This window comes from Selaginella moellendorffii, unplaced genomic scaffold, assembly GCF_000143415.4.
Source record: "Selaginella moellendorffii unplaced genomic scaffold, v1.0 SELMOscaffold_38, whole genome shotgun sequence".
Classification (NCBI taxonomy): domain Eukaryota; kingdom Viridiplantae; phylum Streptophyta; class Lycopodiopsida; order Selaginellales; family Selaginellaceae; genus Selaginella; species Selaginella moellendorffii.
The window spans coordinates 532,980-560,204 of NW_003314299.1; the positions used below are offsets into that span (position 1 = coordinate 532,980).

The 27,225-nt window shown below is 48.7% G+C and overlaps 7 protein-coding genes and 1 non-coding gene across 8 annotated transcripts; 4 read left to right on the forward strand and 4 right to left on the reverse strand.

Moving 5' to 3' along the window:
• Positions 1–11,834: 11,834 nt before the first annotated feature.
• Positions 11,835–12,641, forward strand: LOC112349358 (pentatricopeptide repeat-containing protein At2g35030, mitochondrial-like). The gene has a single exon (XM_024683635.1). The coding sequence runs from the start codon at positions 11,835–11,837 to the stop codon at positions 12,639–12,641; it is 807 nt and encodes a 268-aa protein (XP_024539403.1).
• Positions 12,642–14,105: 1,464 nt separating this feature from the next.
• On the reverse strand, positions 14,106–16,258 carry LOC112349401 (calnexin homolog). Its single transcript, XM_024683772.1, has 6 exons — positions 16,143–16,258; positions 16,013–16,082; positions 14,835–15,949; positions 14,684–14,755; positions 14,489–14,620; positions 14,106–14,428 (listed from the first exon to the last, which is right to left on the reverse strand). Exons 1-6 carry the CDS (start codon positions 16,206–16,208, stop codon positions 14,288–14,290), a joined length of 1,596 nt encoding a protein of 531 aa, XP_024539540.1. The 5' UTR covers positions 16,209–16,258; the 3' UTR covers positions 14,106–14,287.
• Positions 16,259–16,406: 148 nt separating this feature from the next.
• Positions 16,407–19,395, reverse strand: LOC9653867 (probable 1-deoxy-D-xylulose-5-phosphate synthase, chloroplastic). The gene is made up of 10 exons (XM_002978718.2): positions 19,125–19,395; positions 18,887–19,024; positions 18,667–18,831; positions 18,452–18,602; positions 18,115–18,386; positions 17,789–18,062; positions 17,425–17,732; positions 17,085–17,366; positions 16,743–17,027; positions 16,407–16,669 (listed from the first exon to the last, which is right to left on the reverse strand). Exons 1-10 carry the CDS (start codon positions 19,284–19,286, stop codon positions 16,517–16,519), a joined length of 2,190 nt encoding a protein of 729 aa, XP_002978764.2. The 5' UTR covers positions 19,287–19,395; the 3' UTR covers positions 16,407–16,516.
• A 116-nt stretch (positions 19,396–19,511) lies between these two features.
• TRNAN-GUU lies at positions 19,512–19,585 on the forward strand. Its single transcript has one exon. It is a non-coding gene; the product is annotated as a tRNA-Asn (tRNA).
• Positions 19,586–19,675: 90 nt separating this feature from the next.
• On the forward strand, positions 19,676–21,736 carry LOC112349359 (pentatricopeptide repeat-containing protein At4g02750-like). Its single transcript, XM_024683636.1, has one exon. The coding sequence runs from the start codon at positions 19,676–19,678 to the stop codon at positions 21,734–21,736; it is 2,061 nt and encodes a 686-aa protein (XP_024539404.1).
• Positions 21,737–21,776: 40 nt separating this feature from the next.
• Positions 21,777–23,265, forward strand: LOC9658714 (RING-H2 finger protein ATL47). The gene has a single exon (XM_024683858.1). It carries the CDS (start codon positions 22,470–22,472, stop codon positions 23,094–23,096), a length of 627 nt encoding a protein of 208 aa, XP_024539626.1. The 5' UTR covers positions 21,777–22,469; the 3' UTR covers positions 23,097–23,265.
• Positions 23,266–23,979: 714 nt separating this feature from the next.
• Positions 23,980–25,758, reverse strand: LOC112349360 (pentatricopeptide repeat-containing protein At4g02750-like). The gene has a single exon (XM_024683637.1). It carries the CDS (start codon positions 25,756–25,758, stop codon positions 23,980–23,982), a length of 1,779 nt encoding a protein of 592 aa, XP_024539405.1.
• Positions 25,759–25,762: 4 nt separating this feature from the next.
• On the reverse strand, positions 25,763–27,208 carry LOC112349424. The gene is made up of 6 exons (XM_024683857.1): positions 26,945–27,208; positions 26,557–26,894; positions 26,423–26,509; positions 26,264–26,371; positions 25,956–26,213; positions 25,763–25,901 (listed from the first exon to the last, which is right to left on the reverse strand). The coding sequence occupies exons 1-6, from the start codon at positions 27,186–27,188 to the stop codon at positions 25,836–25,838; spliced, it is 1,101 nt and encodes a 366-aa protein (XP_024539625.1). The 5' UTR covers positions 27,189–27,208; the 3' UTR covers positions 25,763–25,835.
• Between the last annotated feature and the right edge of the window lie 17 nt (positions 27,209–27,225).

A 27,225-nucleotide genomic window follows, 5' to 3' on the forward strand; every position in this document is an offset into this window, starting at 1 on the left:
GAGACTGAGATCGGGACCGAGACCGAGACCGAGGCCGAGGCCGAGACCGAGCCCGAGCCCGAGTCCGAATCCGAGTCCGAGTCTGAGTCCGAGTCCGAGTCCGAGTCCGGAGCCTGAGAGGGTGAAAGCCCAAAGCGTTCGTCTCCCAGACCCTGGGGGGTTTGGTGAGCTCCAAAAGTATAGTAGGGGGAGGACTGCAGTGGAGACAGTTTGGCCAGAAAAGGCCAGTTTGGCCCAGGAAGGCCGGACCCAGTGTTGGGTGATGAGCTGCCCACTGGGAAGTCCAAGACTAGAGTGAACACAGACCGACAAGCGGGGTAGCTTGGTGAAGTGTTCAAGAGCCGGCTCTAGTTCCCCCGGGAGATCGACTGGCCGATGCTCCCAGTCCAAGTGTGGGTGGCACTACCTACTTGGATACCAGGCATGGCTCAACAGAACCTCGCTCTAAGCCCATGGCTAGAGCACCTAAAGGCGAAAGGTGGGGAGAGTACCCAGGTGGCTCGCGTAAGGCCACGGTGTTCCGAAATGGTGTCCCAAAGTCCCAGACTGTGGAAAGGAAGAGGGGTAGCCCTCTGGTGGGGTGACCAAGGACACAGTCACACAGTGAGGAAGTCCTCAAGGATAGTGGGACTTAGTGGTAGGGCCGGTGGGCCTTGATCCAGTGGCAGTGTTGGCGAACATAGCTAAGGACAGAAAGGGACTTGGTGGGGACCGGAACAGAGATATTGGGGAAGGCTATTCCCCATGTCTGTAGGCATCCTAAGGATGTTAAGGAGTGGATCTGGGATGATCCCTCATGGACGGATGACCCAGTCTTTGAGAGACGGGATTGGAATGCAAGTGGTGTTGGACCACCAGTGTGACCAAGGTAATTGGGCATGGCCTTAGCGTAACGGGCCGATACGTTGGTGGTACCTTGGGGTGTCGATCATGGGATCGGACACATGGAGCACTTGGACCAAGTGCTAAGGTTGAGTGGCATGGATGCCATTCTCGGGGCTAGCAAGCCCCAAGTCCTAAGTTGGACTTATGGAGGTTGTGAATGAGACTCCTCCAAGTGGTCGGAGGTGTGGTTAAGTGACTAAAGTAGAATGGAAAAATTAGTCGCTTACAATTTGGTATCGGAGCTGTTCCTTAGTCCGACTTTTATTGGTGCTCAAGTATATCACCACTAGTGTTGGCATCGGAAGGTCCGAGGAGTGGGCCTATCCTTGAGGAGTAGCAAGTCGGGAAGACATGGCTCTCCATTACAGTTCATGTGTGAACTTGTAGACGAGGTGGTGGATAGAAAAGGGCCAATAATGGAACGACTTTGGGATCTTGGGAACAGTATATGGTTTTCCTCAAAGAGTTGAGGATGTGATCCAGATGAGCGTTTGACTTAGCAAACTGGCTAATGTAGTTGTGGTAAACAACTACAGTTGGGATCACGGGAAAGATAAAGACTCCAAAGCAATAAAGGAGTCACAAGATTTTCCTCATATAGTTGAGGTTGGTGCTCATGAATATGAGACCAGAAGTAATGACCGTGGGAGGTCAAATACGGAAGAGGACTCAAGTCCTTGAAAAGGTAGCCGGGGCTACCTCTAATAAATGCTGGAACAACCCAAGGAGTTGGGGGTGTATTAAGTGGATGAGTTGGTGTTCTTATCACATGGACAAGTAGTCCTAAGGGGCAAAGGTTGCCCCCAGAGAACAAAATCAAGTGTCGGAGTAACACTTGTGAAAATAGTCCTTTTGAGTAGGACAGGAATGCAAGAAGTGTATTCCAGTGAGCTAGTGCCTCACAAGTAGGACCTTACGGGTCTGTGGATTAACCAAGTCCAAAACTGCTGGATGACTCAAGTAGAGTCAACGAATGGTCCTAAAAGGACTGATGGAAGCATTTGGACTGAGGTGTGTTGTACCCCACAAAGGATGGGGGGGGATCATAGGATCCAAGGATGAGAACAGAGGGTATCTCATCGATGGCAAAATGTGCCATGCTAAAGTTATGGGAAAGGTGTTCCCAGAAGAAAACAACCTTGACATAAAGTTGTGTGTGACCTCTATGGTGCAGTGCTAACGGATGGTTGGCATGAGAAAGAGCGGTGTTGGTCTTGGCAAAGACTTAGACACGAAGGGGAAATGTCATAGAGGTAGGCTCGTGGAGCCGATGGTGTGGAGACACCAAATGTGCCAAGGTGTGATACCTTGAGGCTATGTTGGTGGGTTCATGAGAACCCCTTGCCAAAGGAATCCCAATGGAAATGGGAATAGCATAGCCTAAGCTGCAGAGCATGCAGTTGGAGTGTGGTGACCCAGATAATGATGGAGGTGTGAAAGCACCAAGCAATGAGTTGTAGGACTTGACAACTATGAGGCAACTAAGCAAGAGATGCAAAATAACTGGTTAAACGGGTAGAAGGTAGCTACCCAAGACTTCTTAATAGCATAGGGAAGTTGGATATACCCTTACGGGGGATAAGTTGCTTGTGTTGCGATATAGTAAGTCAATGTCATAAAAGGAAATACTCATTGTCAAAAAAGCCATCATTGGGACACCCGAACACTCTAGAACACCAGAAGGTGGTGTTTGATGTCGCGAGGGCAATGGATAAAGCCCAAGGGACTAAGTCCCTAGCGAATGATGGATAGAAGGTGCTATCCAAATGTCCAAGGTTGCGGAGACAGGAGAGGACTGTCTACCCGAGTTGGACAAAGCCAAAAATGGAATTTTGGCAAGGTTAGTGATGGGCATGCAAAGGCCCATAAGCAACAATGTAATCCCAGTGTGTGGGATTATAAGGTGAGCATACCTGGATTGAGGAACCACTCCCTAGGCTATTGGGTAGGTTCATCCCTAAGAATACTTGCTAAAGCATGATAGAAAGTGCAAAGCTATCCTCCTGGTCTGGAGGAGAATGACCAAAGCAAAGCTGTGAAGCCTCAAGGCAAGAAGTAAGGGGATGGAACCGAACCATAGGAATCAAAGGGCATAACTAAGGTTGGTTATGCCAGCTGGGAGTGGAGAATCAAGTGGGGGCTCGAGGGTGTTGCTGCTAGCAACCGTGATGCCATGGAGAGTCTAAAATATGGAATTGTCCATGTTAGACTATGTGGCATTTGGAAGGCTTGCAAAAAGGGAGGCCTTAGCAAGCTGAGGGACAGAGTTCCTTCAAGGTTCCCAAAGACGATTCTAGGTAGCTTAGTACCTAGAAAGGCCAAGTGTAAATGGTTCATGGAACGCGCGAAATCAGAGTGGCGCAGCAGAAGCGTGGTCTTGAAGCTTGCCATGAGGCAAGGCTATCAAGGTTAGGGAAGTAGTTCCCGAGTGTTCAAAGAGAGGGCTTTGAACGAAAGTCGATGGTCAAGGACTTTCACGCTTATGCAGGAACCATGTTACAGTGGTCGGAGGACTTGCCAAGCGAGATTGGCACGTCGGGGGAACAAATACCCTAGTTGAAGGTGATAACTTCAAAAAGGGTGGGCCATGGGGCCGAGCATGGAGGAGTCCATGCATGATCACAGACATGTCAAGTGAGAGGACTTGGCAGTGTGGAGGAACTAGGTTCCTAAACTGTGATCTGTAGCGCGCTTTAAAAATAGGTTGGTGCACCGGCGTGGGGAGTCACGCCAGGCATCTTGTGTGATGCCGTCCGTAGATGCATATACGGAGGTTGGGTTCGAGTCCCGACCCTCTAGTGCTTGGGTTCGAGTCCCAAATCACTAGGGCGTGGTGATGGTTTGGAATATGAGGACACTCATATTTCGGTGATCATGGACTCTCAGTGGGGAGACTGGTTTGGGCACACCGCCAAGCGAGGGATGCCTCGGAGTCGTGATGCATGGTTAGATTGCTTAGTGTGAAAGCTCGGCATATCTAACTTGAACGCTTTGGTGCGAGTGGCACCAAGGACGTGGTGAGTGAGATGGGGACACCTAATCTCAGTTGCTATGGACCCTTGGCCGGAAGGGCTGGCTTGGGCGCACCGCCAAGTGTGGGGGATGCCCCCGGGGTCGTAGTTAACAAATTAAAGGTCTGGAAGACCTAGTACCTATTGGCAAACCTGTTAAGGTGCCGAGGTGAGATCATTAGGTGATCTTGTGGCTAAATAAGGACAAGGTCCTTGTTTGGGTTAAGGAATAAGGTTCCTAGTTCAAAGTGTTGATTTGAACTATTGATGATGGTGTGGCTTGGTCAAGGTGACCAAGTGGGAAAAGCACCCTAGGGAAATGAGCTATGTCATTGCGATGGCATACTGTGTCCAAGGAAAGTAGTCTCTAAAGAGACCCATGGGAGGGTCACAAAGTTGGGCCGTGGATAGAGCCCACAGCAGAAGATGCTAAAGAGACTTACTAGGGGCGAACACCCTAGTCTTGGCAAAGCAGAGCCTTTGCTATGGAATCACAAGAATACCTCAAGGAGGGAGGTAGAGATTCGATGTTGCTTGGTGCAACAATCAATGGATAGGAGCAAAAGATGAGTGGCCAAGATAGGGCCGTGGAATCCCTTGGAAGGAATCCAAGTGACAAAGTTAGGCGAGGAACACTAATGTGTTGGATGCTAACAAATTCCGGAAAAGGAAGTGTGTTTCCAAGGATGAATTCCGAATTGCTCTGATTTGGCGAAAGTGGAAGCTCCAAGGGAGGGAGCGGTAAGGTAGCCAAATGATAGGGCCATGGACAGCCCTAGCACAAAGTATGATAAATGGAACTTAGTGCCCAAGGTGGCACGAAATAGAAGAGAGGATGATGGTGCCCTCAAGTAATGAGCTTCCTAGGATGGGGAAGTGGAGTTGCACAATCTGTGCAATGCAAGGTGTTGGAGACACCTAGGAAATTGACTTCCAAAAGTCAAAAGAGTAAAAGTTCCAAGGTGCAAACGTTCAATAGATGGAAATTGAGACTACTCGAGAAGGAGTAGCGGGATTGACTTAGAGAAGGGTCTCTAAGAAGTTTAGCGAGAACTAAACCAATAAAAGGAGAGAACCACTATATGTGGTCCAATCAGTCTCTAAGTTGGAGAGACTACCCTCCTTAGAGGATAGGCAAGGCATGGTGAGCCTTTGGTGTCAAACCATTGAGGCATATGCAAAAGGCATGGTGAGCCTTCAATGTCAAACCATTGACGAATATGGAGAAGGCATGGTGAGCCTTCAATGTCAAACCATTGACAAATATTGGCTAGGTGCCAAGGATGGAAATGGTAACACATGCGAGTGTTACTTTAAAAAAATGGTTTACCGTTCGATGAAGACATCGAACTTCGTCTATGGGTGGTGGAGTTGTGAGACACAAAATCCCTAGGCCCCAAAGTGGAGCCAGAAGGGCGCCACATGGTAGTGGCCGAAGCGAGAGCCAAACGAGCGTAACACGTTTGGACCAAAAGCTCCGACTTGAAAAGTCAAGAGCGGGAGTGGAACTCCCAACGAAGTGTTCGAGGAACGAGCACGAAGCGAGCAAAAAGCGAGGCTCCAAAAAGGGACCCAAAAGGACCAACACATGACACGTGGAAGTGTCTGAGATGGACTCGAGTTGGAGTCCGAAGTGGAGTCCGAGATGGACTCGAGTTGGAGTCCGAGGTGGACCCGAGATGGACCCGAGATGGAGTCCGAGATGGAGTCCGGGGTGAACCTGAGATGGACCCGAAATGGAGTCCGAGATGGAATCCGAGATGGACCCGAGATGGAGTCCGAGATGGACCCGAAATGGAGTCCGAGATGGACCCGAGATGGAGTCCGAGATGGAGTCTGAAGTCGAGACCGAGACCGGGACCGAGACCGAGACCGAGACCGAGACCGAGACCGAGACCGAGATCGGGACCGAGAACGAGACCGAGGCCGAGGCCGAGACAGAGCCCGAGCCCGAGTCCGAGTCCGAGTCCGAGTCCGAGTCCGAGTCCGAGTCTGAGTCTGAGAGGGTGAAAGCCCAAAGCGTTCGTCTCCCAGACCCTGGGGGGTTTGGTGAGCTCCAAAAGTATAGTAGGGGGAGGACTGCAGTGGAGCCAGTTTGGCCAGGAAAGGCCAGTTTGGCCCAGGAAGGCCGGACCCAGTGTTGGGTGATGAGCTGCCCACTGGGAAGTCCAAGACTAGAGTGAACACAGACCGACAAGCGGGGTAGCTTGGTGAAGTGTTCAAGAGCCGGCTCTAGTTCCCCCGGGAGATCGACTGGCCGATGCTCCCAGTCCAAGTGTGGGTGGCACTACCTACTTGGATACCAGGCGTGGCTCAACGGAACCTCGCTCTAAGCCCATGGCTAGAGCACCTAAAGGCGAAAGGTGGGGAGAGTACCCAGGTGGCTCGCGTAAGGCCACGGTGTTCCGAAATGGTGTCCCAAAGTCCCAGACTGTGGAAAGGAAGAGGGGTAGCCCTCTGGTGGGGTGACCAAGGACACAGTCACACAGTGAGGAAGTCCTCGAGGATAGTGGGACTTAGTGGTAGGGCCGGTGGGCCTTGATCCAGTGGCAGTGTTGGCGAACACAGCCAAGGACAGAAAGGGACTTGGTGGGGACCGGAACAGAGATATTGGGGAAGGCTATTCCCCATGTCTGTAGGCATCCTAAGGATGTTAAGGAGTGGATCTGGGATGATCCCTCATGGACGGATGACCCAGTCTTTGAGAGACGGGATTGGAATGCAAGTGGTGTTGGACCACCAGTGTGACCAAGGTAATTGGGCATGGCCTTAGCGTAACGGGCCGATACGTTGGTGGTACCTTGGGGTGTCGATCATGGGATCGGACACATGGAGCACTTGGACCAAGTGCTAAGGTTGAGTGGCATGGATGCCATTCTCAGGGCTAGCAAGCCCCAAGTCCTAAGTTGGACTTATGGAGGTTGTGAATGAGACTCCTCCAAGTGGTCGGAGGTGTGGTTAAGTGACTAAAGTAGAATGGAAAAATTAGTCGCTTACATTTATCGAATGATAACTTACTTGGAATACTTTTGTGTTCTAATCTAAAATATATTCACTGATAATTAAGTCTCTAAGATATCATTGTCTATGACTTTGATATTGTCCATCTATTGATCTTTGCGTTTGTGCCAGTATAGGCAAACTGGCTTCGGCACTTCGTATGCATGGTGAAATCTCTAGTCATGGGGTAGCTATTGTCGATTGGTCACATAACCTGCCTCTCTGTCGATATTCCTTATTCCGTTAAAAGGGCGTGACTGTGTAAACAACTCTAACTACCTGTTTACAGTAGTTTATCTAAACCTTACCAACGGATTTGGTTTCTTTGCTCAGGAGGGTTGGGGCCTCTGGCTTCTCTTTCTATGTCCCTACGGGCAGGGGCATATCACACTTTTGTAAGCTGGGTGACACCCAGAGTAGCAAGGGTGGCTGACTTTGTTGGTCATTTCCTTGTCAGCGATGGCCGGAAGGTGTCTGAATTAGTAGCGCATTTGCGTTAGACAAAGAGGTTGCCTCATAACTCATTTAAGTTGGTGTATTTCTCACATAGTGTGAATACTGTGAACTTTTTCTTGAGTTGTTTCCTTGGCGGTATTCTAGACTAGAGTATACATCGATGAGGACGTCAATCTTCCCTAATGGGGGGGGTGGGGGGGGGGAGAGTGTCGCAAATGTGACTTCGGGTATCGAAAGTTACCTGTCGGCTAGTCCTTTTGGACACTCTTTTCTTACTGCCACGATGGCAGAAGGTCGGTATTGCTGGTTCCCTTTATCAGCCCCTCTTGTTCAAGTGTTAGTAAACTGAGCTTAGCACCTGTACTTAGCCAGATAGACATAAGGTAGAAACTCCTATGTGTTTTTAGCTGAGCATACTCGGCCTGACTCTTAGTTCTCTTTTGCTTTGTCTTGCACTGGCTTGACAAGAACCTTTGCGTATTGAGATTGGTCCCTCAATATCACTGGATGATAATTTACCGTGTTTGCCAAACACCCTCGCTATCATGCCCTTTGTGTTAGTCTCATTTCAGTCCCAAATGTTATTTATGGAAAGTGTCCAGATTTGCTTGGGGTGAAAGCCCAAAACATGTGTTTCTAGGGGGGGGGGGGGGGGGGTGCCGAGCTGTGGGGGTTTCCAAATGCATAGTAGGGATAGTGGGTAGGTCAAGCATGGCCGACCAACCTGATGTATAGTTTAGCTCCCACTTGCATGCTTGTCCTTATTCTGCATCCAACTTGGGTCTAAGTTTAAGTTCCATTCCATGCTAGCTGGTGGAGTACCCATATCCTTGTGTTAGGCCACTAGTATGCCGAAATAGCACCAGACTCTGTTTGGCTCCGTTTTGTGTGCTGGTCCTGGCATTGGGATGCTGGTTGCTCTAGAACTATTCCAGGTCGCTTCGGGCTCCTGTCTCTTCGCTCCTTGGGCTGTATGCTTGGGAGTTGCTCCGTGGTCCGGTTCCACCACTCTTTGGCTCCACGCTTGGGAGTTTGGCACCGTTCCTTTGTTTAGTGGCCCAAGGCCCTGAACCTCGGGTTCCACACCATTGTCCTTTAGACACGTGGCATCTGTCACATGGCACAAAGAGGGTTTAAGTTCCACTTCGTGGTGTTATCCTATAGTAAATCACCATAGGATAAAAGGTAGAAACCATGTGCGCTACAAGTGCCATGCTAAACAGCTACATACCAGACTATTTGCCACTCATAGCAAACCCAGGGAAGGTTTACTTTCACCTATGGTACAAGGAACAACTCATGGAACCACCAATAAGCTAACATTAATCCTACTAACTCAAAGTGTAACCTTGAGTTGCTAATGTACTTCACTCACGAGCCCAAGTGCAAACTCGTGCAAACGGAACAACTCAATCCCTCTTATGAGCCCATAAGCAAGCTCACATCATATGGTACAAAAAGGTAACCAAACTCTATACCCAAGGAATGAATGTGAAGTCTTAGCACCCAAACGTGTACCCACTCGGATCATCGTTTTCATCTCTACGTATATAACGAGACTAGTTGTTCAATCTCATTGGATAGCACTCATTGAGACTTGCAAACTCATGTGAATGGAACAACTCAATCCCTCTTATAAGCCCATGAGCAAGCTCACATCATATGGTACAAAAAGGTAACCAAATTCCATACCCAAGGAACGAATGCTAAACGTGTACCCACTTGGATCATCATTTTCATTTCTACATATACAATGAGACTAGTTGCCCAATCTCGTTCGATAGTACTCACTGAGACTCATTCTTTGATACCAAATGTAGCACACGTGGTTTTTACCTTTTATCTTATGGTGATTTACCATAAGATAACACCACAAATCAGAACCTAAACCCTCCTTATGCCACGTGTCATATGCCATGTGTCACATGCCACATGTCCATAGGACAGTGGTGTGGAACCCAAGGTTCAAGGCCTTGGGCCATTGAACAAAGGAACGGTGCCAAACTCCTAAGCATGGAGTTAAGGAGTGATGGAACTGGACCATGGAGCAACTCCTGAGCATACAGCCCAAGAAGCGAAAGGACAGGAGCCCGAAGCAACTTGGAACAGTCCTAGAGTATATAACATCCCAATGCCAGACTCCATTTGGCTCCGTTTTGTATGCTAGTCTTGGCGCTATTTTGGCATACTGGTGGCCTAACACAAGGACATAGCTAGCATGGAATGAAACTTGGGCTTAGACCCAGGCCGGACGCAGAACAAAGACACGCACGTAAGCAGGAGCTAAACTATGCCTCAGGTTGGTTGGCCATGCCCAATGTACCCACTATCTCTGTTATACATTTGGAACCCCCCCCCCCCCCCCCTTGGGCTTTCACCCCAAGCCTCCCTTAGTATCAGAAGTTAATCTCTAGAACAAGCTCAAAACTTACTAAATATGGAATGTCCTTAGATTGCGAATTTGGACACGGGACAAACACTATTGTGTTTAACACAATCTCTACATTCTGTAGATATGCCAAATGAGCAAATCTAGACACTTTCATAAATAACATTTGGGACCGAAATGAGACTAACACAAAGAACATGATAGTGAGGGTGTTTGAGAGACATGGTAAGCTATCATCCAGCGATATAGAGGAACTAATTTCAATACGCAAGGGTTCTTGTCAAGTGAGTGCAAGATAGAGCAAAAGAGAATTAACAAGCCAGGCCAAGTATGTTTGGCTAAATAGACACTTAGGAATTCCTTCCTTACATTCATCTGGCCAAGTATAGATGCAAAGTCCAGTTTACTAACACTTGAACAAAAGGGACTAATAAAGGGGTCTAGTAATACCAACTTCCTGCAATCGTGGCAGTAAGGAAAGAGTGTCCATAAAGACTGGCCAACAGATAACTTTCGATACCTGAAGTCACATTCGCGACAAATGGGATCCCTTAGATTTCCATACCACTCCATAAATGGAACCAAGTGGGCTTTCCTGTAGCTAGCCATCAGGAAGAACGAGGTCAAAATAGTTCCCGACTCTTCTAGTGCTTGCGTCCTTGTACTTGTAAGTGACGCCAACATAAGCGCCATGCTAGGAAGCGATCTATCCGGCTTTGAATTGGAGAGAATCCCAATGTAGGTGCCATGCTTGTTTGAATGTAGGTGGTAATTTATATTCTTATTATATTCATCAAAAATTAAATTATTTATAAGGTGAAAGGATTATACTATAAATATTTAGGTATATTTAAAATATACCTTAATCTAGCAGTTTTATGTTTGTAATCAGTGTTTAATACTATATCTTAAATATAGACCAAACCTCTAAAGTTAACTAAAATCTCTCAAAAGGAAAAAAAAATGTATTATTTGATTTTCTTGTAATACAAGACTCCTATCCCTTTGCCCATATTTACATCTTCTTCTTTCCCACTTTTTTTTTATTATAAATTATTAAAACAATGAAATAGTTATATTTGTTTAAGCTGCCACTTAGAGGCTATTAATGTTTGATATGGCCATGAGATAACTCACCATTATTTAAGGGATTCTTTTGATTTTTAAATTGCAAATATTTGAATTTTTGCTTTGTTCCCACCAAGTTGCAAAAGCTATTGGAAGCAATCCAAAAAAATATTATATTCAAACAAGGCTATTGTTCCTAGAATAATCTAATCACACTAGTTGCAAAATTTTTTTAACTTATTTGTAAATTGTAAGTAATCAAAAAGAATAACTTACATAAAAGTTCAAATATAAAAGGTAAGAACTCTATTTTTCAATTAGTTAAAAATTTTGGGATATTTAGGGTTAAATATTCTTAGATTTAAATAGTAATAGGTTATATGACTTCTCGGAAATCTAAACTCTATTGATTAGCTAAGGGAATCATACTATATATTTGATTAACCTTTAGGAAAAGAATGGGGCTCTCAAAATAGTGTTACTTAAGAGATGATCAAATATAAAAAGGAAAGGGCTTATGAATAAAAATGTGCATTTTTTTCCAATTGGTTAAATATTTTAGTATATTACAAGGAAATATAAAAAGAAAGAGTGTATGAATAAAACTGATTAAGGGTATTGGGATATTGAGTCTTGGGATAGCCACCTTTACCACTAACTTTGAGATTTTAAGATATGCTACTGTCTAATAATTAGATTAGTTTTGTATTCAAACACTTTTTTAGTATATTCTAGTTTATTCTACTATTTAATTTGGATTGGTCAAATAGGTTAAAATAATACTAAACAAAAATTTAACAAAACAGTCTCATAATGAGTTTCTATTATTATCATTAAATATTATTTAATCTAGGTATGTTCTTACAACAATCTTAATATTTTGGGTTGGACTATGAACAGAAACTCTAACATTCATTTTTATTCAATCCTGCAAAAGCCTTTATGAAGCAAGAGAGATTTACTTGGATCTTAAAAGGAATCATCCACTTGCTGATGATTCCTTCCTCAGCAACAAACTCATCCAGATGTTTGGCAAATATGGAAGCCCACAAGAGGCACGCCAAATCTTTGATACCATCAAACACAAAGACTCCTTTTCGTGGGCTTTCATGTTTCAAGCTTACGCTCAAAACTCCCATCTTAAACATGCAAAAGAGATCTTCGACAAACTGCCGCAAAAGGATGTCTTTGCATGGACATCCATGCTCTTGGCATATGCCCGAACTGGGCATGTTCTCAATGCCCAAAAAACATTTGATGAGATGCCGCAACACAGCCTTCTCTCATGGAATGCAGTCCACGCACACAGCTGGGATCTAAAATATGCCGAAAGGATTATCTCCGGGGTGCCCGAGTATGATCTCGTGTCTTGGAATTCCATTCTAACGGCATACGCCCGGAAAGGGCATGAACGGGAAAAATGTGTTTTCGATTCAATGGAGGCTCGTGACCTTGTGTCATGGACGACAATCTTGGTTGCCTTGTCGCAGGGCGGAGATTTGCACGGAGCAAAGCTTTTGTTTGATGCAATGCCGCAGCACGATCTCGTCGCCTGGACCGCGATGCTTGGCGCGTACGCACTGAACGAGGATGTCGATTCGACACAGAGGATTTTCCGCGAGATGCCTGAGATAGATCTCGTTTCGTGCAACACCGTGATGCGATGCTGCGTGATGCTAGACAATCAAAGCTTATATTTGACTCCATGCCGCAGAGAGCTCTCTCGTCATGGACAACAATGCTCGCTGTTCTTGCCAAGAACAGCCCCGGGGAGGAAACCAAGAGCTTTTTCTATCAAATGCCGGAGCTTGATCTTACTTCCTGTACGATAATGCTGCTCTGACAACCCTCAGACTTGGATCTTGTGAAGGCCACCTTTGATCAAATGCCGCAGCGAGACCTGTGCTCTTGGAACTCTGTTCTGTCGGTGTATGCCCAATCAGGGCATTGTGACTTTGCTTTAAGTCTCTTTAACGAGATGCCCGAAATGGATATGGTTTCGTGGAACAATATGTTAAATGTGTTTGTTCTAACTAGAAAACTACGTGAAGCTGCTTTACTCTTTCATAGCATGCTAGAACGCAACGTTGTGACCTGGGATGCTTTAATATCTGCATTTTCCCGAGAAGGCCATATTGTATACGCAAGGAAACTTTTTGATACAGCCCCTGACAGAGACCAAATCTTGTGGAGCTCCATGATAACTTCCTATGCACAAGTAAGCACCACTGCCAGCAAGGCCTTTCATCTCTTCAACGAAATGCAGGCCGTCGATTCCCCAAACACATCGTGCTTCGCATCCATCCTGGCCGCAAACAGCCACAAAGGCAGCTTTCAAGCGGGAAAGAGCTTCTTCGCTTCCATGGTTGTGGATCACGCCATTGAGCCCACAAGGCAGCACTACAGTTGCATGGTAGATCTCTTGAGCCGAGCCGGCCACCTTCACGACGCCAAAGATCTAATCTTAAGCATGCCGTTCGTTCCCAGTGCTCTCGAGTGGACGTGCCTTCTCGGAGCATGCAAGAGCCACGAGGATTATAACAATCTTAGACTGGGAGACGATGTAGTGAGATCTGTAATGGACGTAACCGACGCAACTCCCAAGACACCCTATGCTTTACTAGCAAACGTCTACACAAGCTCCCAAACAAAAAATCCACACTATATGTGAAATCTAAGGACTTACTCTCTCCTGTACACATGAAGTCATTTTAATCACCTCCGCCACAGCCCCCACAGCCACAGCCTCCGCCACCACCACAGCCTCCTCCACCTTGGCCTCCACCATGACCACCACCGGAGCCTCCACTGTGGCCTCCACCATTGTGGCCACCACTAAACATTGCTCCCGCACAATCGGAGCGTCTTCTTGGCTTTCGCCTTTTTGGAGATGCAAAGAAACTGAAACACATTTTGGATTGATTGCTTGCTAGCAAGGGGGCATAATCTTCTGCTTATACACAGGCTAGAAGGCAATTTGAGACTTTGACTCAGTGGAAGCCACGAAGAAAGCAATGTAAGCGCGTGGACCTGGAGAAGTTTATGCAATCAGGCCACGTGCTGGCACTGGCGGCGGCGGAGGCTGTGGTGGCGGTGGCGGCGGTGGTGGAGGAGGCGGCGGCGGTGGAGGCTGCTAAATACTCTGTCTGAGAAATAGCCATGCATATGAATGTTTGTAAATACACATATTCCTGGGTTTTCCATAACTTCCGCAAATAATACGTACAATTTGTTTGTATTGAACTTGTTTGTGTTTTTTACAGCCAAGGATTGAGCTGGCCACGATCTTAGCACTGTTAAGTAGAATCTCGTAGAATCTATTCAGCATTTCTATGTACTTCAGGTACTATAGTGATTCAAGTAAAATCCAAAAAAAAGGGAAACATCCACTTACAATACAACGTTTTGAGCGCTCTTCTCTTGTCTTCTCTCGAGTAAAAGCTTTGATTCTTCTAGCTCTCTCTCGCCTCCTGTTTTCTTACGATTCGCGTCGGGTTCTCCTTTGGCGGGCGCCTTCGCCTTCCTTCTCAATCTCGTTGCCAGCCGCGTCGTCCTCCGCCTTGTCCTTGGAATCGTCCGGGCTGGAGATGTCTTCCTTCTTGGACTTCTCTACAGTCACCTGCGCAAGACAAACAACCATGAGAGTCCAAAACTCGCGCAGCGCTATTGCTAATTGTACCTTCGTCTTCTTGGGGGGCGATTTCTTGCCACCAAAAAGAATCTTAAACAGCGTGACCACCAAGAGGAGCGGGATCAAAGCTATGGCGCTCAAAGAAATGGTTGGGAACTTCTCGGCCTTCTCCAGAAGATCCTGTCACAAGCGAAAAGAAAGTTAGAATACGAGACAAAGTCCATGCTCATGTGTTTTACTTACAAGAATCTTTTCCTTCTGTGACGCCAAAGCCGGGATGTCGGCAACCTTGCGCAGGTACTCAAACATCTTTGCCTGAAAAAATTCAAGGTCGTCACACACACACACACACAAAAAAAAAAAAGACAGACAAAAGAGGACAAAGGAAAAGTACCTGGATGCCGTCAGGACTAGGAGTCGCTTCTTCAGTTTTTTGCTTCTCCTTCTCAGCCTCGTACTTGGGCTTCCATTTCGTCTCCCTGTACTCTGCTGCCACAGCCTCGTCGGTCGCCACCAGGATGTTGTCAAAAAGAATGCCGTCCTGCATCGTCCAGATCTCGATCCCTATCGCCGAGATCGGCTCTAGATCCGGCTTGTCCAACTCGAAGTACTCCGGGTTCGGTATTTGCTTCGGAGCCCAGATCCCCTTGTAAGCCGGGTTGTCGATCATCGGAGGATACCACTTTCCCTTGTAGTCCGGGTTCCTCTTCATGGGCCTCTTCCATTCTCCACACCCAGACGCTTCCTCACACTTTGGGTTGCTGATCTTCGGGGGCTCCCACTCGCCATCCTCCTCGTCGTCCCAGTCCGCGGGCTTGCTAGCTTCCGGATCGTCAACCTCGTCCGGCTCGTTGTCCAGCCAGTCATCGGGCTTGACCGCCTCCGCGTCCTCGATCTCCAGTGGAGCGTCCTCGTCCCAATCCTCGGGCTTGGTCGCTTCCGGATCGGGGATCTTCGCCCGCTCGTCCCAGTCCTCGGGCTTCTTGTCATCGGGATCGGGGATGGTCTTGGGCGGGATCACGGCCGGCTCGAAGTCGCTCGAGAGGAGGTCGACGCTCTTCTCCTCCTTGCCGTCGACGAGGATCTTGAGCGTGTTGTTCGGGTAGATCACTGCCGTGTAGACGTGAGAGAGCTTGTCAGCCACTGGCGATGGCGGGTACTTGAGGTGATGCTCGATGTGCTTGTCGGATTTGGGGCCCTTGTGCTTGTAGATGAAGTGGACCTTGTTGGTGGCGCCACATTTGTCCGGCCCAAACATGATCGAGTAGGGGGATTCGTTGCTGAAATCGCCGGGCGTCCATCCAGCCTCTTGCGGGAGAAGGAACTTGAGATAGGCGCCGCCACACTCCAACCCCTTCTGGAGCCGGACATCGTACTGGAGAACCACGACGTCGTCCTTGAGATCTACCGATTTGGGCAGAGTAGCCGCGATTCCGTGCTTCTTGGCCGGCTCGCTCACAAGAAGGCCGTAATCCTCGTGACCCTCGCTCTTCTCGTGCTTCCAGTGGCCTGCCAAGAAAATCGGCGCCAATGAGAATTTCTAGCCACGGAATTTCGCGATCAAGAACAGACCTTGATAATCGCTGTGGCCAGAAACGGTCCATCGGCTCTCCCAAGAACCATCGAAAGGCTCGTAGAACACCTGCATTCGATCGATCGATCCAATCCAGACCTAGAAAGAAAAAGAATCAGGCGCGCTTACCACATCGGCAGCTACCGCGGCCGCCGCGATCGCCAGCAATCCGAGGAACAGCAGCGCCTTGGCCATGACCACGCCGGGACTAGGAACCCTAAACGCTCCTCCAAAGAATGCGCTATAAAGAGTGACTGGGTTTTAGTTTAGGCAGCCAATGGGAGCGCTCCGATTTCCTTTGGCGCGTGTAGCAGCGAATGGCACGGCGCCACGTCGGACGCCTTGACGTGGCTTTGTCCGGGAGGAAGGCATATTCGCGGAACAACTCCAAAATGCGATGAAAATATATTTGTGAGTTGGCAGGACGTTCTAGAATTGATGTTTGTGGACCAATTACAAATACAAGCTTTAGAAATACAGACTATGATCTCTCCAGATAGAGACTATAGAGACATGATCTCCAGAGCGTCCCTTGTTCTTCCCATAATGTCTAGAGCGGTCGCAGCAATGTGAGCTGCTGTTAATCCAGCCTCGGTCATTTGATCGTTTGGAGAACCATGGTCGATGTATCGATCGGGAAGAACCAATGGTCGCCACTGCAATCGATCGAAAGAGAGAATGATATGAGCACAAACTTTACGTCCAAAAGAAAGAACTTGAAAAACTTGCCTTCAAAGTTCCGTCGAGAAGTCCATCCAGAGCCATGAACTGTGCTACGTGAGAGCCAAATCCTCCGATTGATCCTTCCTCCACCGTGATAAGTACCTCGTGTTCTCTCGCAAGCTGCCGGATCAAGTCGCGGTCCAGTGGCTTGCAAAACCTCGCGTCTGCGACCGTGGCCGGGAGTCCACAGCTCGCTAGAAGAGCTTGAGCGGCGAGACACGACTGTACCATCGTTCCATAGCCCAGCAGCGCGACTTTAGATCCTTCGACAAGAATCCTCCCCTTGCCAACCTGTGTGAGGAGCAAAGCTTTGAAAATGGAAAACAAAAATCTCGACTGGTTTCTTACCTCGAGAGGTATGCCTTTGTTTCCCGGTGGAAGCACCACCCCGATACCATTTCCTCTGGGATAGCGAAAGCAGCTTGGACGATCATCAATAGCAGCGGCGGTGGCGACCATATGGAAAAGCTCGGCTTCGTCCGACGGCGCCATGACCACCATGTTTGGCAGGCAAGCCATGTAAGTTACGTCAAATGCTCCACAATGTGTCGGACCGTCGGCTCCAACTAGACCCGCTCTGTCCATGGCAAATCTCACGGGTAGCTTTTGGAGATCAACGTCGTGAACAACCTGAGACAAAGCCGCATCATAAACAAGAAAACATCCGTGGCAAAGAAAGAGCTCCTACCTGGTCGTAAGCTCGCTGGAGAAAGGATGAATAGATAGCACAGAATGGCTTTAGGCCTTCGCAGGCAAGCCCCGCAGCGAAAGTCACGGCATGCTGCTCGGCAATACCGACGTCGAAACATCTATCTGGGAAACGTTTCTGGAACATATTGAGGCCCGTTCCTCCACCCATAGCCGCGTGTATGGCAATGATCCCATTGTCGACTTCAGCTTCGGCAATCAGGGCCTCTGCAAAGTACGTGGTATAAGCTTGCGTTGCAGTCTTTCCTTTGAATTGCTTCCCAGTTGCCGGATCGAATTTAACAACACCTGATCAGAAACAAGGAGAGTGTCAAACTCAAGTATTTTGGATGAGATTCACTTTCCATGGTACTTGTCTGATGCGCGCTCGGCATATGGATAGCCACGACCCTTCTCCGTGACAATGTGAATCAATACCGGACCCGTCGTTCGCGTGTTTTTCACCTCCTTGAGAATTGTAACAAGGTCTTCGATGCTGTGGCCATCTACAGGTCCAATGTAGTAAAGTCCCAGCTCCTCGAAAAGAGTAGACCCCGATCCACTTATCATTCCACGCGCATACTCGTCGACCTTTGCTGCGAGTTCATGCATTTGTCCTCCAAGTTGTTTAGTCACTCCCTGTAATATATATACGAACGTTACTTGTGTATGCATTACTAGACGTTAGTACCTTAGCAACTTCACGAAGTTCACGAAGAGGTCTGCTTGACTGTAATTTGCTGAGAGCGCTGCTCAAAGCTCCCACCGGTGGGGCTGGACCGTCCAAAGTCGCCGTTGGCAGAGAAACTTGCTTGTTATCATTTAGAATAACGATCATATTCGAGTCCAAGTAACCAGCGTTGTTCATGGCCTCGTAAGCTTGACCCGCCGTCATTGCACCGTCTCCGATCACGGATATCACATGATTCTTGTTTCCCATCAAATCTCGGGCCACAGCCATGCCTGTGACATCAAAGTTTTGTTAATCGATCAATATCGAACTACGTGATTGAAGAGCTGTTGCCTACCTAAGCCAGCGGATATACTGGTGGAGCTGTGCCCGGCACCAAAGGAGTCATACTCGCTCTCTGATCGTTTTGTAAATCCAGAAAGTCCATTAGTCTGCCGCATGGTGTGCATTCTCGATCTTCTTCCTGTAAGAATTTTGTGAGGATAGGCCTACGACCAACACAGGATTAGCGTGACTTTTTTTTCACAGTGAAGCTTGCGGGAGTCAAACTACCTGATGGCCGACGTCCCAAAGAATCTTATCTTCTGGCATGTTGAAAACATGGTGAAGAGCAACAGTGAGCTCAATCACTCCAAGACTCGCTCCAAGATGCCCGCCGGTCTTCGAAACAGTGAAGATGATGTCCGATCGAAGCTCATCTGCCAATTGTCGCAAATCCTGCAAACAAGAGGAATATTGTTTTGTAGTTTTCTAGCATTTGTCATCTCCATACCTTGGTGCTAAGATTTTTCATATGCAAAGGGTAGTTTATAGTGTCGAGCAAAGGCGTGGGAGGCTTCTCCGCGAAATACTCTCCTCCGGGCCCCGTCGACGCTGCTGCTGATGCTGCCACAGCCAAAAACCTCCGAGCCTACACATCCATCACAAGTAAGAGTTGACCTTGGAGCCGGCCAGAATTTGGTCTGCATTGCTCGCGGCGAGGAGATCCTGTCGAAATTTCGATCACGTACCTTGAAAGAAGCGGGCTTGAAGCCCCTGCGCTGGAGATTTGTGTGAGCTTGAGACAGTAGGTATCCGGATTCCGTCGGCCGGGCCACAAGGCGGCTGCTGTTGGCGCTGCTCGTGCTACATTCCGCTCCTCCTAGCGCCATAGCTGCTGCTGAGGGCGCCATAGCCGCGCGCGTGATGCGCCAAAACCCTCGCCTTCACGGATGCGCCAAAACCCTAGTTGGATTGCATGGAGATCCCGGAAAGAGTCAGTGGAACACCATGCTCTCAGCCACTCACTTTTAAGCACATTCTTATTTGCCAATTGAAAAGACAAAGATATGGTTGGACACTTGGCAAATTTTGAAGAATCATATGTCTTCATTGTATATATCAAGGATTTTAACAATGCTGGAGTAGCTCAGTTGGTCAGAGCGTGTGGCTGTTAACCACAAGGTCGGAGGTTCGAGCCCTCCTTCTAGCGAGGATATAATATCCATTTTGGTATTCGAATTCTTTTTTTATTTTTGCGCGCCAATGATTTAAATGTTTGAATTCAAACTGATAAACCCTAATGCTTTGCAATGCTCGTTTCCTCGTGGCGCGCCCACCTCCGGCCTGCGGGGAGCGCCATCAGTTCCAGGAGTGGGACGATGAGCTCGATCCATCGGTCTACGCACAGCTCGTCAAAGCTTGCGGCAATGCCAGGGATCTCCAAGGCGGAAGGCGCATTCACGAAGAGATTCTCCACAATGGCCGCTGCTCCACCGATCGCTACCTCGCCAATCTGCTCGTGGAGATGTATGGAAAGTGTGGCAGCGGCGAGAACGCTCGCAGGGTTTTCGAGAGCATTCGCCAGCCCAACCAGTTCTCGTGGAATCTGATAGTGGCGGCCCTGGCCAGGAGTGGGAATGTGAGAGACGCGAGGGCTATGTTTGATCGGATGCCCGTCCGCGATGCTGTTTCGTGGGGGACGATGATCACTGCCTACGCCGACAGTGGCGACGTCTTGGAAGCTAGAAATCTCTTTGCCAAGATGCCGGATCCAAATGCCTGGGCTTGGTCCGCAATGATCTCAGCATATGCCCGAAACGGGCATCTGGTTGAAGCAAGAAAGTGTTTCGATTCTATGCCCGAGCCAGAAGCTGTATCGTGGAACACAATGATCCATGCCTACAATCAGCACGGGGAATTCAATCAGGCTAGAAAGTTGTTTGAGAGAATGGAAATCAAGAACTCGGTTTCGTGGAACACGATGATCACTGCTTACGCCCAGAATGGGTATATCTACGACGCAAGGATCTTGTTTGAGAGGATGCCTGGGAAGGAGGTCTCGTCCTGGAACGCGATGCTTGCAGCGTACGCGCAGATCTTTTACACGAACGAAGTGAAGGATTTGTTCGATCGAATGCCGCACAGAAATTTGATCTCGTGGAACACTCTGATCGGAGCGTATGCTGATAGAGGTGACTTTGAGGCTGCAAAGGTGGTGTTTGAAAGCGCGGCTGTGAGGGACGTTGTCTCGTGGACCGCGATCCTCAAAGCTTTTGTTCACACGAGAGAGGTTGAGCAAGCAAAAGAGCTCTTTGATCGAATGCCCGAGAAGAACCTCGTTTCCTACACGACCATGCTTGTGATCTTTGCGAAGAATAGCTGCCTGGATCGAGCAAAGGGGCTGTTTGATCGAATGCCGCAGTACGATTCTATCTCCTGGGGGGCGATGATCGAGGCGTACTCTGAGAATGGATTTGTGGCAGTCGCGAGAGAGATGCTCGATCGAATGCCTCACCAGGACGTTCTAGCTGTCAACATCGTGATTGCGGCTTATGTGCACGCTGGGCATATGGAGGAGGCCAAGAGCTTGTTCGACCTTATGAAAGAACGAGACTCTACCACTTTAAACGCTATGGTTTATGGATATGCCCAGCTCGGGCATATAGATCTTTCACGGCATCTTTTCGATTCTCACCCGGACAAAGACACCACCTCCTGGAACACGATGCTGGCGGCTTGCTGTAGGTGCTGGCTTTTCGAGGAGATGGTGGAGATCTTTTGGAGGATTCCGGAAAGGAATGTGGTGTCGTGGACGGTGGCGATACAGTCCCACGTCTTGAGAAACCAGCTGAGGCTTGCAAAGGCGGTTTTTGAGAGGATGCCCGAGCAGGACGTAGTGTCGTGGAATGCTTTGCTCCATGCCTTTGCTCGAGAGGAAAACCGGAACTTCTCCATGAATCTCTTTCGGGAGATGGTCGTGGAGGGATTCAAGCCGGACGAGACGACGCTGCTGGGAGTTTTGGTGTCGTGCAACCACGATGGCCTCCTCGAGAGAACCAAGTCGAGCTTCTCGAGCTTTAGATCCGACTTTGGCCTCGACTGCCCCAGGCAAGAGCTCTTCGACTGTCTGCTCGACAACTTTGGACGATCCGGGCAGCTCCGCGAGGCCGAGGATCTCCTCCGGTGGATGCCGTTCTCTCCCAGCGTCGCATCCAGCACCTCGTTCCTGCGCGCATGCAAAGTTCACGGAGATCCAGAGCGAGCAGCCAGATTCTCGCAGCACTTGAGCGACTTGAAAGGAGGAAAAGCTCACGGTTCTTACGTCCTTCTCTCGGACAGCTTGAAAACCATGACGACGTAGATCTTCGTCTCGGGAAGTTATACGTCACTAGTGAAGGACCCCTTCCGATGGAGCTATATAACTCTTTCGTCCGATCGAAGGGTGATGTCAGCTAGAACAGGAAGGAAAGGAACAGGGGAGCTGTGACGCAAAACTCCACTAGGCTGCTCCACTTTTCTTGCGGCTAAAGGGAATCAATCATCGCCATTTCTACACACAGCGAGGGGGGAATATCTCCAGAGGCCACTCAGAACTGTATCTGCTTGGAGGCTACCCTTGTGCTGTCTGACACCAAAGGGCTCATGCACACTTGATGATCCCTGGCTACCTTTGCCAGGACGGGGGTGCTAGGCAGCGGGGAAAGAGAAAAAAGAAAAGATCACGCACGTGAAGAAGATATGGTCATCGAGTCCTGGGACGAATTCGCGAGCTAAGGTGCAAGGAAAAATCGCCCTTTTGCTGCTCCGAGCTGCTGGGTCGAAGAATTTAAGGGCCTCGAGATTTTGAAGCTGGAACTTGCTGCTTGGAAGAGTTCATCGACTTAAGCTTGGAGAAACTGGAAGGAGCCATCACTCATCGACTGGAAAGCTGTGAGAAGATCATATCACTCATTGGTTGGAATCTGAGAAGATCATATCACTCATCGGTTGGAAAGCTGTGAGAAGATCATATCCGAAGATCACTGCTGCTGCCGCTGAGATCCCTGGCTGGTGCCGTGAATGCTGGTTATAGCGGAGATTTCTTGCTAGGATATATGGCAAGGCTGATGAAGCTCGTAACGGGGGAGACGTCGCTGTATGCTTCTATCACACACACGCAAGCCGAGTCTCCAGCCGTGACTCTCACTTACGGTGGCTACATGCCTCTAACTCGAGCTACGAGCACTGGAGCCGTGAGTAGCAGTGAAAGTAATGGACTTAACATCGTCGCGGCGATTTTGGTGACCGCCTCCTCGATGATGATCCTGCTGGCTCTACGTCTCTGGCTTTGCAAGTGCTCTCCTTCGCGGAGCTCTAGCCCCAATCCCTCGTCCTCAACGAGCAGCGATGGCTCCAAGAAGAAGGCTGGGGATGGATTGGACAAGGAGGATATCAACAAGTTTGCACTCGTGGATTTCCAGGCGCTGGCGAGCAGCAAGTACGAGAAGACGTGCACGGTTTGCTTGTGCGAGTTTACCTCCAAGGACGTCGCAATTCGACTCCTGCCGGGTTGCAATCACTCGTTTCATCCGGCTTGCATCGAAATGTGGCTCTTCTCGCACACTTCGTGCCCGATTTGCCGCAAGAGTTTGCTACCCCTGGCTATGGTGGCCAAGAGCTCGAGTTCTTCCACACAAGATCATGCGCAAGAAGAGCACCATCGAGGAGAGGAAGTTGTTTAAAATGCAAGGAAAGAGCTTGCTTGGTCTCGCGGCTTTGTATTACTAGCGTTCCCTTCGATGGTGCTTGAGGAAGTGTGTGTGTGTGTGTGTGTGTTTTTTTTTCCAAGACGACCAAAGTTGACGGATCACATACGTATCAAATCTCAAAAAGAAATCTCGTTTTGACTAAGTTCTTGGGTATACTTTGCGTGATGGAGGAACAATTGGTTATAGAAAACAAACTTGAGTGCGTGCCACGCGAATCTCTCCACGTACCAAATGATGCAATCCAAAGTTTTGTTATTCTTTTCTTTCCCAGATATACACGCCTTTCTTTTTCTCTCGCTCCCACCGGATCAAAGATCACGCCACAGTTGTGAATCACAATAGGCGCAAACCTACAAATCTCTCGTCAGAAACGCTGAAGAGATAATAGAGAGAACAATCTAGCTTGTGATCACGCGTGGGTGGCAAATTATTCCATTAGTTATTGGCGCGCAAGTGGCACGACAAGTGTTGTACTTTATGATTCCCGCTTGCTTTTCCAGCCCAACCAAACACACACTCACAATTTTTACAGTGATTTTCCAATCGATTTGCTGTTTGCTAGGTAGGAGTTCTCGATATCAACATTCTTTCGAACACCGTTACTGGGCTGAAAGGGCCCAGACTTTTCCACCCAGAGGACGAATCAAAACATCGTTGGCTGTACCGCAAAGCTGTGGTCTCGTCCGTTTATCATTCATATCAGGGACTCCTCCTATCATTTTGCCACCCTCCCAGACAAATGCTGCTGCTAGATCATGAAAGTAATCGAGAATGGTCAAAAAAAACCCGTGGTGGTTTCGTAATGTATAAAGCTTGCCAGAAGGAGAGCCACAGTAAAAGTATTTGATGCTAGCGATCATATGCTGGACAATAGCACATATGGGGCCGAATCTTGCGAGTCAAAGCCTCCCACCTTGGCGCTCGTCGGTCGTCCGTGAGTCCTGAAAGCGCTCAGCAGGATCGTGGAGCCGGCGTCCTGTGCCGGGAATGGCATGTCTTTGAGAAGTTCCTGGGCCTTTGCGACGAGCCCCGATCGCCCAAGAGCGTCCATCACGCAGTGGTAGTGGTGGATCCCCGGCATTATGTTGTGCTCCAAGATCATCGCGGAGAAGTATCGCTTGATTGTCTCCACGGAGCCCAGCCTGCTGCAAGCCGCGAGAACGCTCGAGAATGAGACCTCATCGGGTCTCAAGCCCTCGCACTGCATCTCGCTAAACGTTTCCAGAGCTCTTACAAAGTGCCCATTCTGGGCATATGCTTGGATCATTGCATTCCACGACACCGTGTTTCTCAGAGGCATGGATTGGAAGCATCTGCTAGCAGCACTAAGAATTCCAGACTTACCACACGATGCGACTATAGAATTCCATGTAACCGAGTCTTTCCATCTAAGCTCATCAAACAAGCTTTTAGTTTCAGAAACATAGCCTTGCTGGGCATAAGCCGCAATCATAGTGTTCCACGAAACAATGTCGTACTGTGGCATGCAATCAAACAGGCCTTTTGCTTGCTCGAAGTGTCCGTACTCGGCATAGCAACCCACTATGCTTGTCCAAGTTACTAAATCCCGCTCCACCATCTTATCAAACAAAGTGGTACATTCTTGGATATGCCCAAGCCGAGCGTATGCCTGAATTAACGTGTTCCAAGCACAAAGATCCGGCTCCTTGATGCCGTCAAAAACCTCCTTTGCTTTTGACAAGCTTCCGTTTTGAGCATATGCCTCCACCATGCACGTCCAAGATACCAGATTCCTCTGCGGCATCTTGTTAAACAGCCGCAAAGCATCCTTTAAGTAACCACGCTGCGCATAAGCGGCGATCATCAAATTCCAAGACGTGAGATCTCTCTCCGGCATTCGGTAGAACACTTCTATTGCGTGATCCAGGCAGCCATTCTTGAGATTCGCAGTTAAAAGTGCGTTCCAAGCAACAACATCGCGATCGTCCATTCTCTCAAAGAGCCGCTGAGATTCTTGCAGATGCCCTGTCTCGGCATATGCCACCAGCATCGTTGTCCACGTCACCACGCTTCTCTCTGGCATCGACTCGAACATGCGACGTGCCTCTACCAAATGCCCGTGCTGTGCGTAGGCCTGCAAGAGGGCGTTCCAAGATACCAGTGTCCTCTCAGGCATATTCGCAAACAAGGAGCTAGACTCCTCAAGATTCCCTGTTGTAGCATATGCCGAAAGCACTGTCGTCCACGTCTGCACGTTCCTTTCAGGCATGCAATTAAAAATCTCCTCAACTTTGTTTATATCCCTTGTCTGCGAATATGCTTTAAGTATGGCATTCCACGTTACTACCTCCCTTTGTGGTATCTTTTGGAACAGTGCCCTTGCTTCTTCAAGATGCCCATTCCTGGCATATGCCTCGATGATGATATTCCAGGAATATAGATTGGGAGACGGCAGGGATTCGAACACGCGTAAGGCGTGATCCAAGCTCCCACATTTGCCGTACATCTCGATGAGGAGATTGGAGATGTACGTGTTGTGGATCTGCCCTCCTTTGCGAATGCGAGAGTGGAGTTTTTTGGCCTGGGAGAGCTCTTTGGCGTCTCCACACGACTTTACTTTGCGAGCCAGTGAGACGAGATCTTCGTGTTGGACACTGCGTGATCCATAACTCATGGCATCATGAAACTCCGCAAACTTCCATGTATTTACAAACTTAGCAGAAGAACTATAAAAAAAACCCAAGCTGTTTGCTAGATGCAAGCTCCAGCGCAGTTTACCAGGTCTCGCAGATGGCTCGACGCCAGATCTTCGTTCCCCTGCGAAAAAGAAGAATTTTTCATGAGCCTGGACCGAGTTTAGCATCAACATACCTCCCAGTCGATCGCACGAAGGTTCAACTCATACGTTACCCTTCCAGCAGACGCCTCCATCTCCGCGCGATTGGCGACCATAAACTTCCACTGCGTTTCCTTGCCTCGAATTATGGTCACTCTGCGATGCTCGACGTTGCAAACGCTGAAGCGCTTTGCGAAGGAGTCGCGACCCAGTGGCCAACGCAAACCGCCCTTGACAGTGTCATCTATAACAGCAGCGCTGGCCAGTGCTTCATAGGCAGCTCTCTCCTCGTCCTGTTTCTAGGAAAACTTAGCTCTCGATCAACAGCAAAGGAAGACTTAACTGGAACGTCGGTAAGCAGCGTCTCAGAGTAGACTGCGATACGCAAGTCCGTTTTGCGTCCTACGCACAGATAATCAGACACAAGATGCCTTAATGGATCAAGCTTGAGCTGCTCAAGTTTCAATGATTATCACCCAGAAATCTGGCCAAAGACCAATACCTTCTTCAAGACTAGAGAATGCTCGCTTTCATGAGCTCGCTCGCACACACACCTGACAAGGTAACGAGGACGATCGATGTTTTTCACCTGTGAGCAAGCGATCAAGCGCAAGGAAGCTTATGGAAAGTAGTTACCCGGAAGTGATAGCGTTCGCAAGTGATGACTTCCACAGCCTCTTGTTGTAGAGCAAGGTGCTCAAACTGGTGGAAAAGTTCTGGCGTTATTGCTGTGTGGAAGGTCCTCCTAAGCCTAGAGGATTCCTCCTCAAGATATGCTGGACTGAAGCTTTGGACCTGTTGGGTATCTTTTCGGAACACAATCGTTCCAAGTCGCAAAACCATCTTGAGCTTGCCTCGTGAATCGTGCACGCTCGAAGCTGCAAGCGACTCTGGCCCGCGTCGCGTCGCTGTCATAACATCCAGAGAGAGGGACTCTATTCCAATGTTCTCAGCCAGAGATCCATTGGTGTTTCCTGGCACAAAAAAGGGAAGTTTGAGTGAGAATGATTTTCTTTGATCGTACCTGGATGATCGCCGTCGTCCACAACAGTGACAATGTACTGCTGCTTACCATCCAGATGAGCGTAGGTCTCCCCTTGAAAAACCTGGAATTGGAGGCGCGCCTCGCCGGAGAGGACATGAAACTGTAAAATGCAGCTAGCAGCTTCCCTGATCACCGGAAATGGAACGGTGATCCTCCGCCCGCCCAGCGCCTGGGGCGATCGCTTGGCCTCCCCGAGGCGCCTGTGAGGTGGAACGTAAGGCATTTTGACGCTAGAACCCTAATAGAGCATCCCTATCTTG

What these genes read in the sequence shown, in the direction of transcription:
- LOC112349358 (XM_024683635.1), top strand. Translation starts at nt 11,835, where the DNA reads ATGTTTGGCAAATATGGAAGCCCACAAGAGGCACGCCAAATCTTTGAT.
- LOC112349401 (XM_024683772.1), bottom strand. Translation starts at nt 16,208, where the DNA reads ATGGCCAAGGCGCTGCTGTTCCTCGGATTGCTGGCGATCGCGGCGGCC. An exon ending in CTAGTCCTGACGGCATCCAG is followed by an intron (nt 14,756 to 14,834) that starts GTACTTTTCCTT and finishes GAATTTTTTCAG; the next exon opens with GCAAAGATGTTTGAGTACCT. An exon ending in CACAGAAGGAAAAGATTCTT is followed by an intron (nt 14,621 to 14,683) that starts GTAAGTAAAACA and finishes CGCTTGTGACAG; the next exon opens with GATCTTCTGGAGAAGGCCGA.
- LOC9653867 (XM_002978718.2), bottom strand. Translation starts at nt 19,286, where the DNA reads ATGGCGCCCTCAGCAGCAGCTATGGCGCTAGGAGGAGCGGAATGTAGC. An exon ending in TCAAGCCCGCTTCTTTCAAG is followed by an intron (nt 19,025 to 19,124) that starts GTACGTGATCGA and finishes ATGGATGTGTAG; the next exon opens with GCTCGGAGGTTTTTGGCTGT. An exon ending in CAGTATATCCGCTGGCTTAG is followed by an intron (nt 18,387 to 18,451) that starts GTAGGCAACAGC and finishes TTGATGTCACAG; the next exon opens with GCATGGCTGTGGCCCGAGAT.
- LOC112349359 (XM_024683636.1), top strand. Translation starts at nt 19,676, where the DNA reads ATGCTTTGCAATGCTCGTTTCCTCGTGGCGCGCCCACCTCCGGCCTGC.
- LOC9658714 (XM_024683858.1), top strand. Translation starts at nt 22,470, where the DNA reads ATGGCAAGGCTGATGAAGCTCGTAACGGGGGAGACGTCGCTGTATGCT.
- LOC112349360 (XM_024683637.1), bottom strand. Translation starts at nt 25,758, where the DNA reads ATGAGTTATGGATCACGCAGTGTCCAACACGAAGATCTCGTCTCACTG.
- LOC112349424 (XM_024683857.1), bottom strand. Translation starts at nt 27,188, where the DNA reads ATGCCTTACGTTCCACCTCACAGGCGCCTCGGGGAGGCCAAGCGATCG. An exon ending in ATTCTCTAGTCTTGAAGAAG is followed by an intron (nt 26,372 to 26,422) that starts GTATTGGTCTTT and finishes AAACTTGAGCAG; the next exon opens with CTCAAGCTTGATCCATTAAG. An exon ending in TTCGTGCGATCGACTGGGAG is followed by an intron (nt 25,902 to 25,955) that starts GTATGTTGATGC and finishes TCTTTTTCGCAG; the next exon opens with GGGAACGAAGATCTGGCGTC.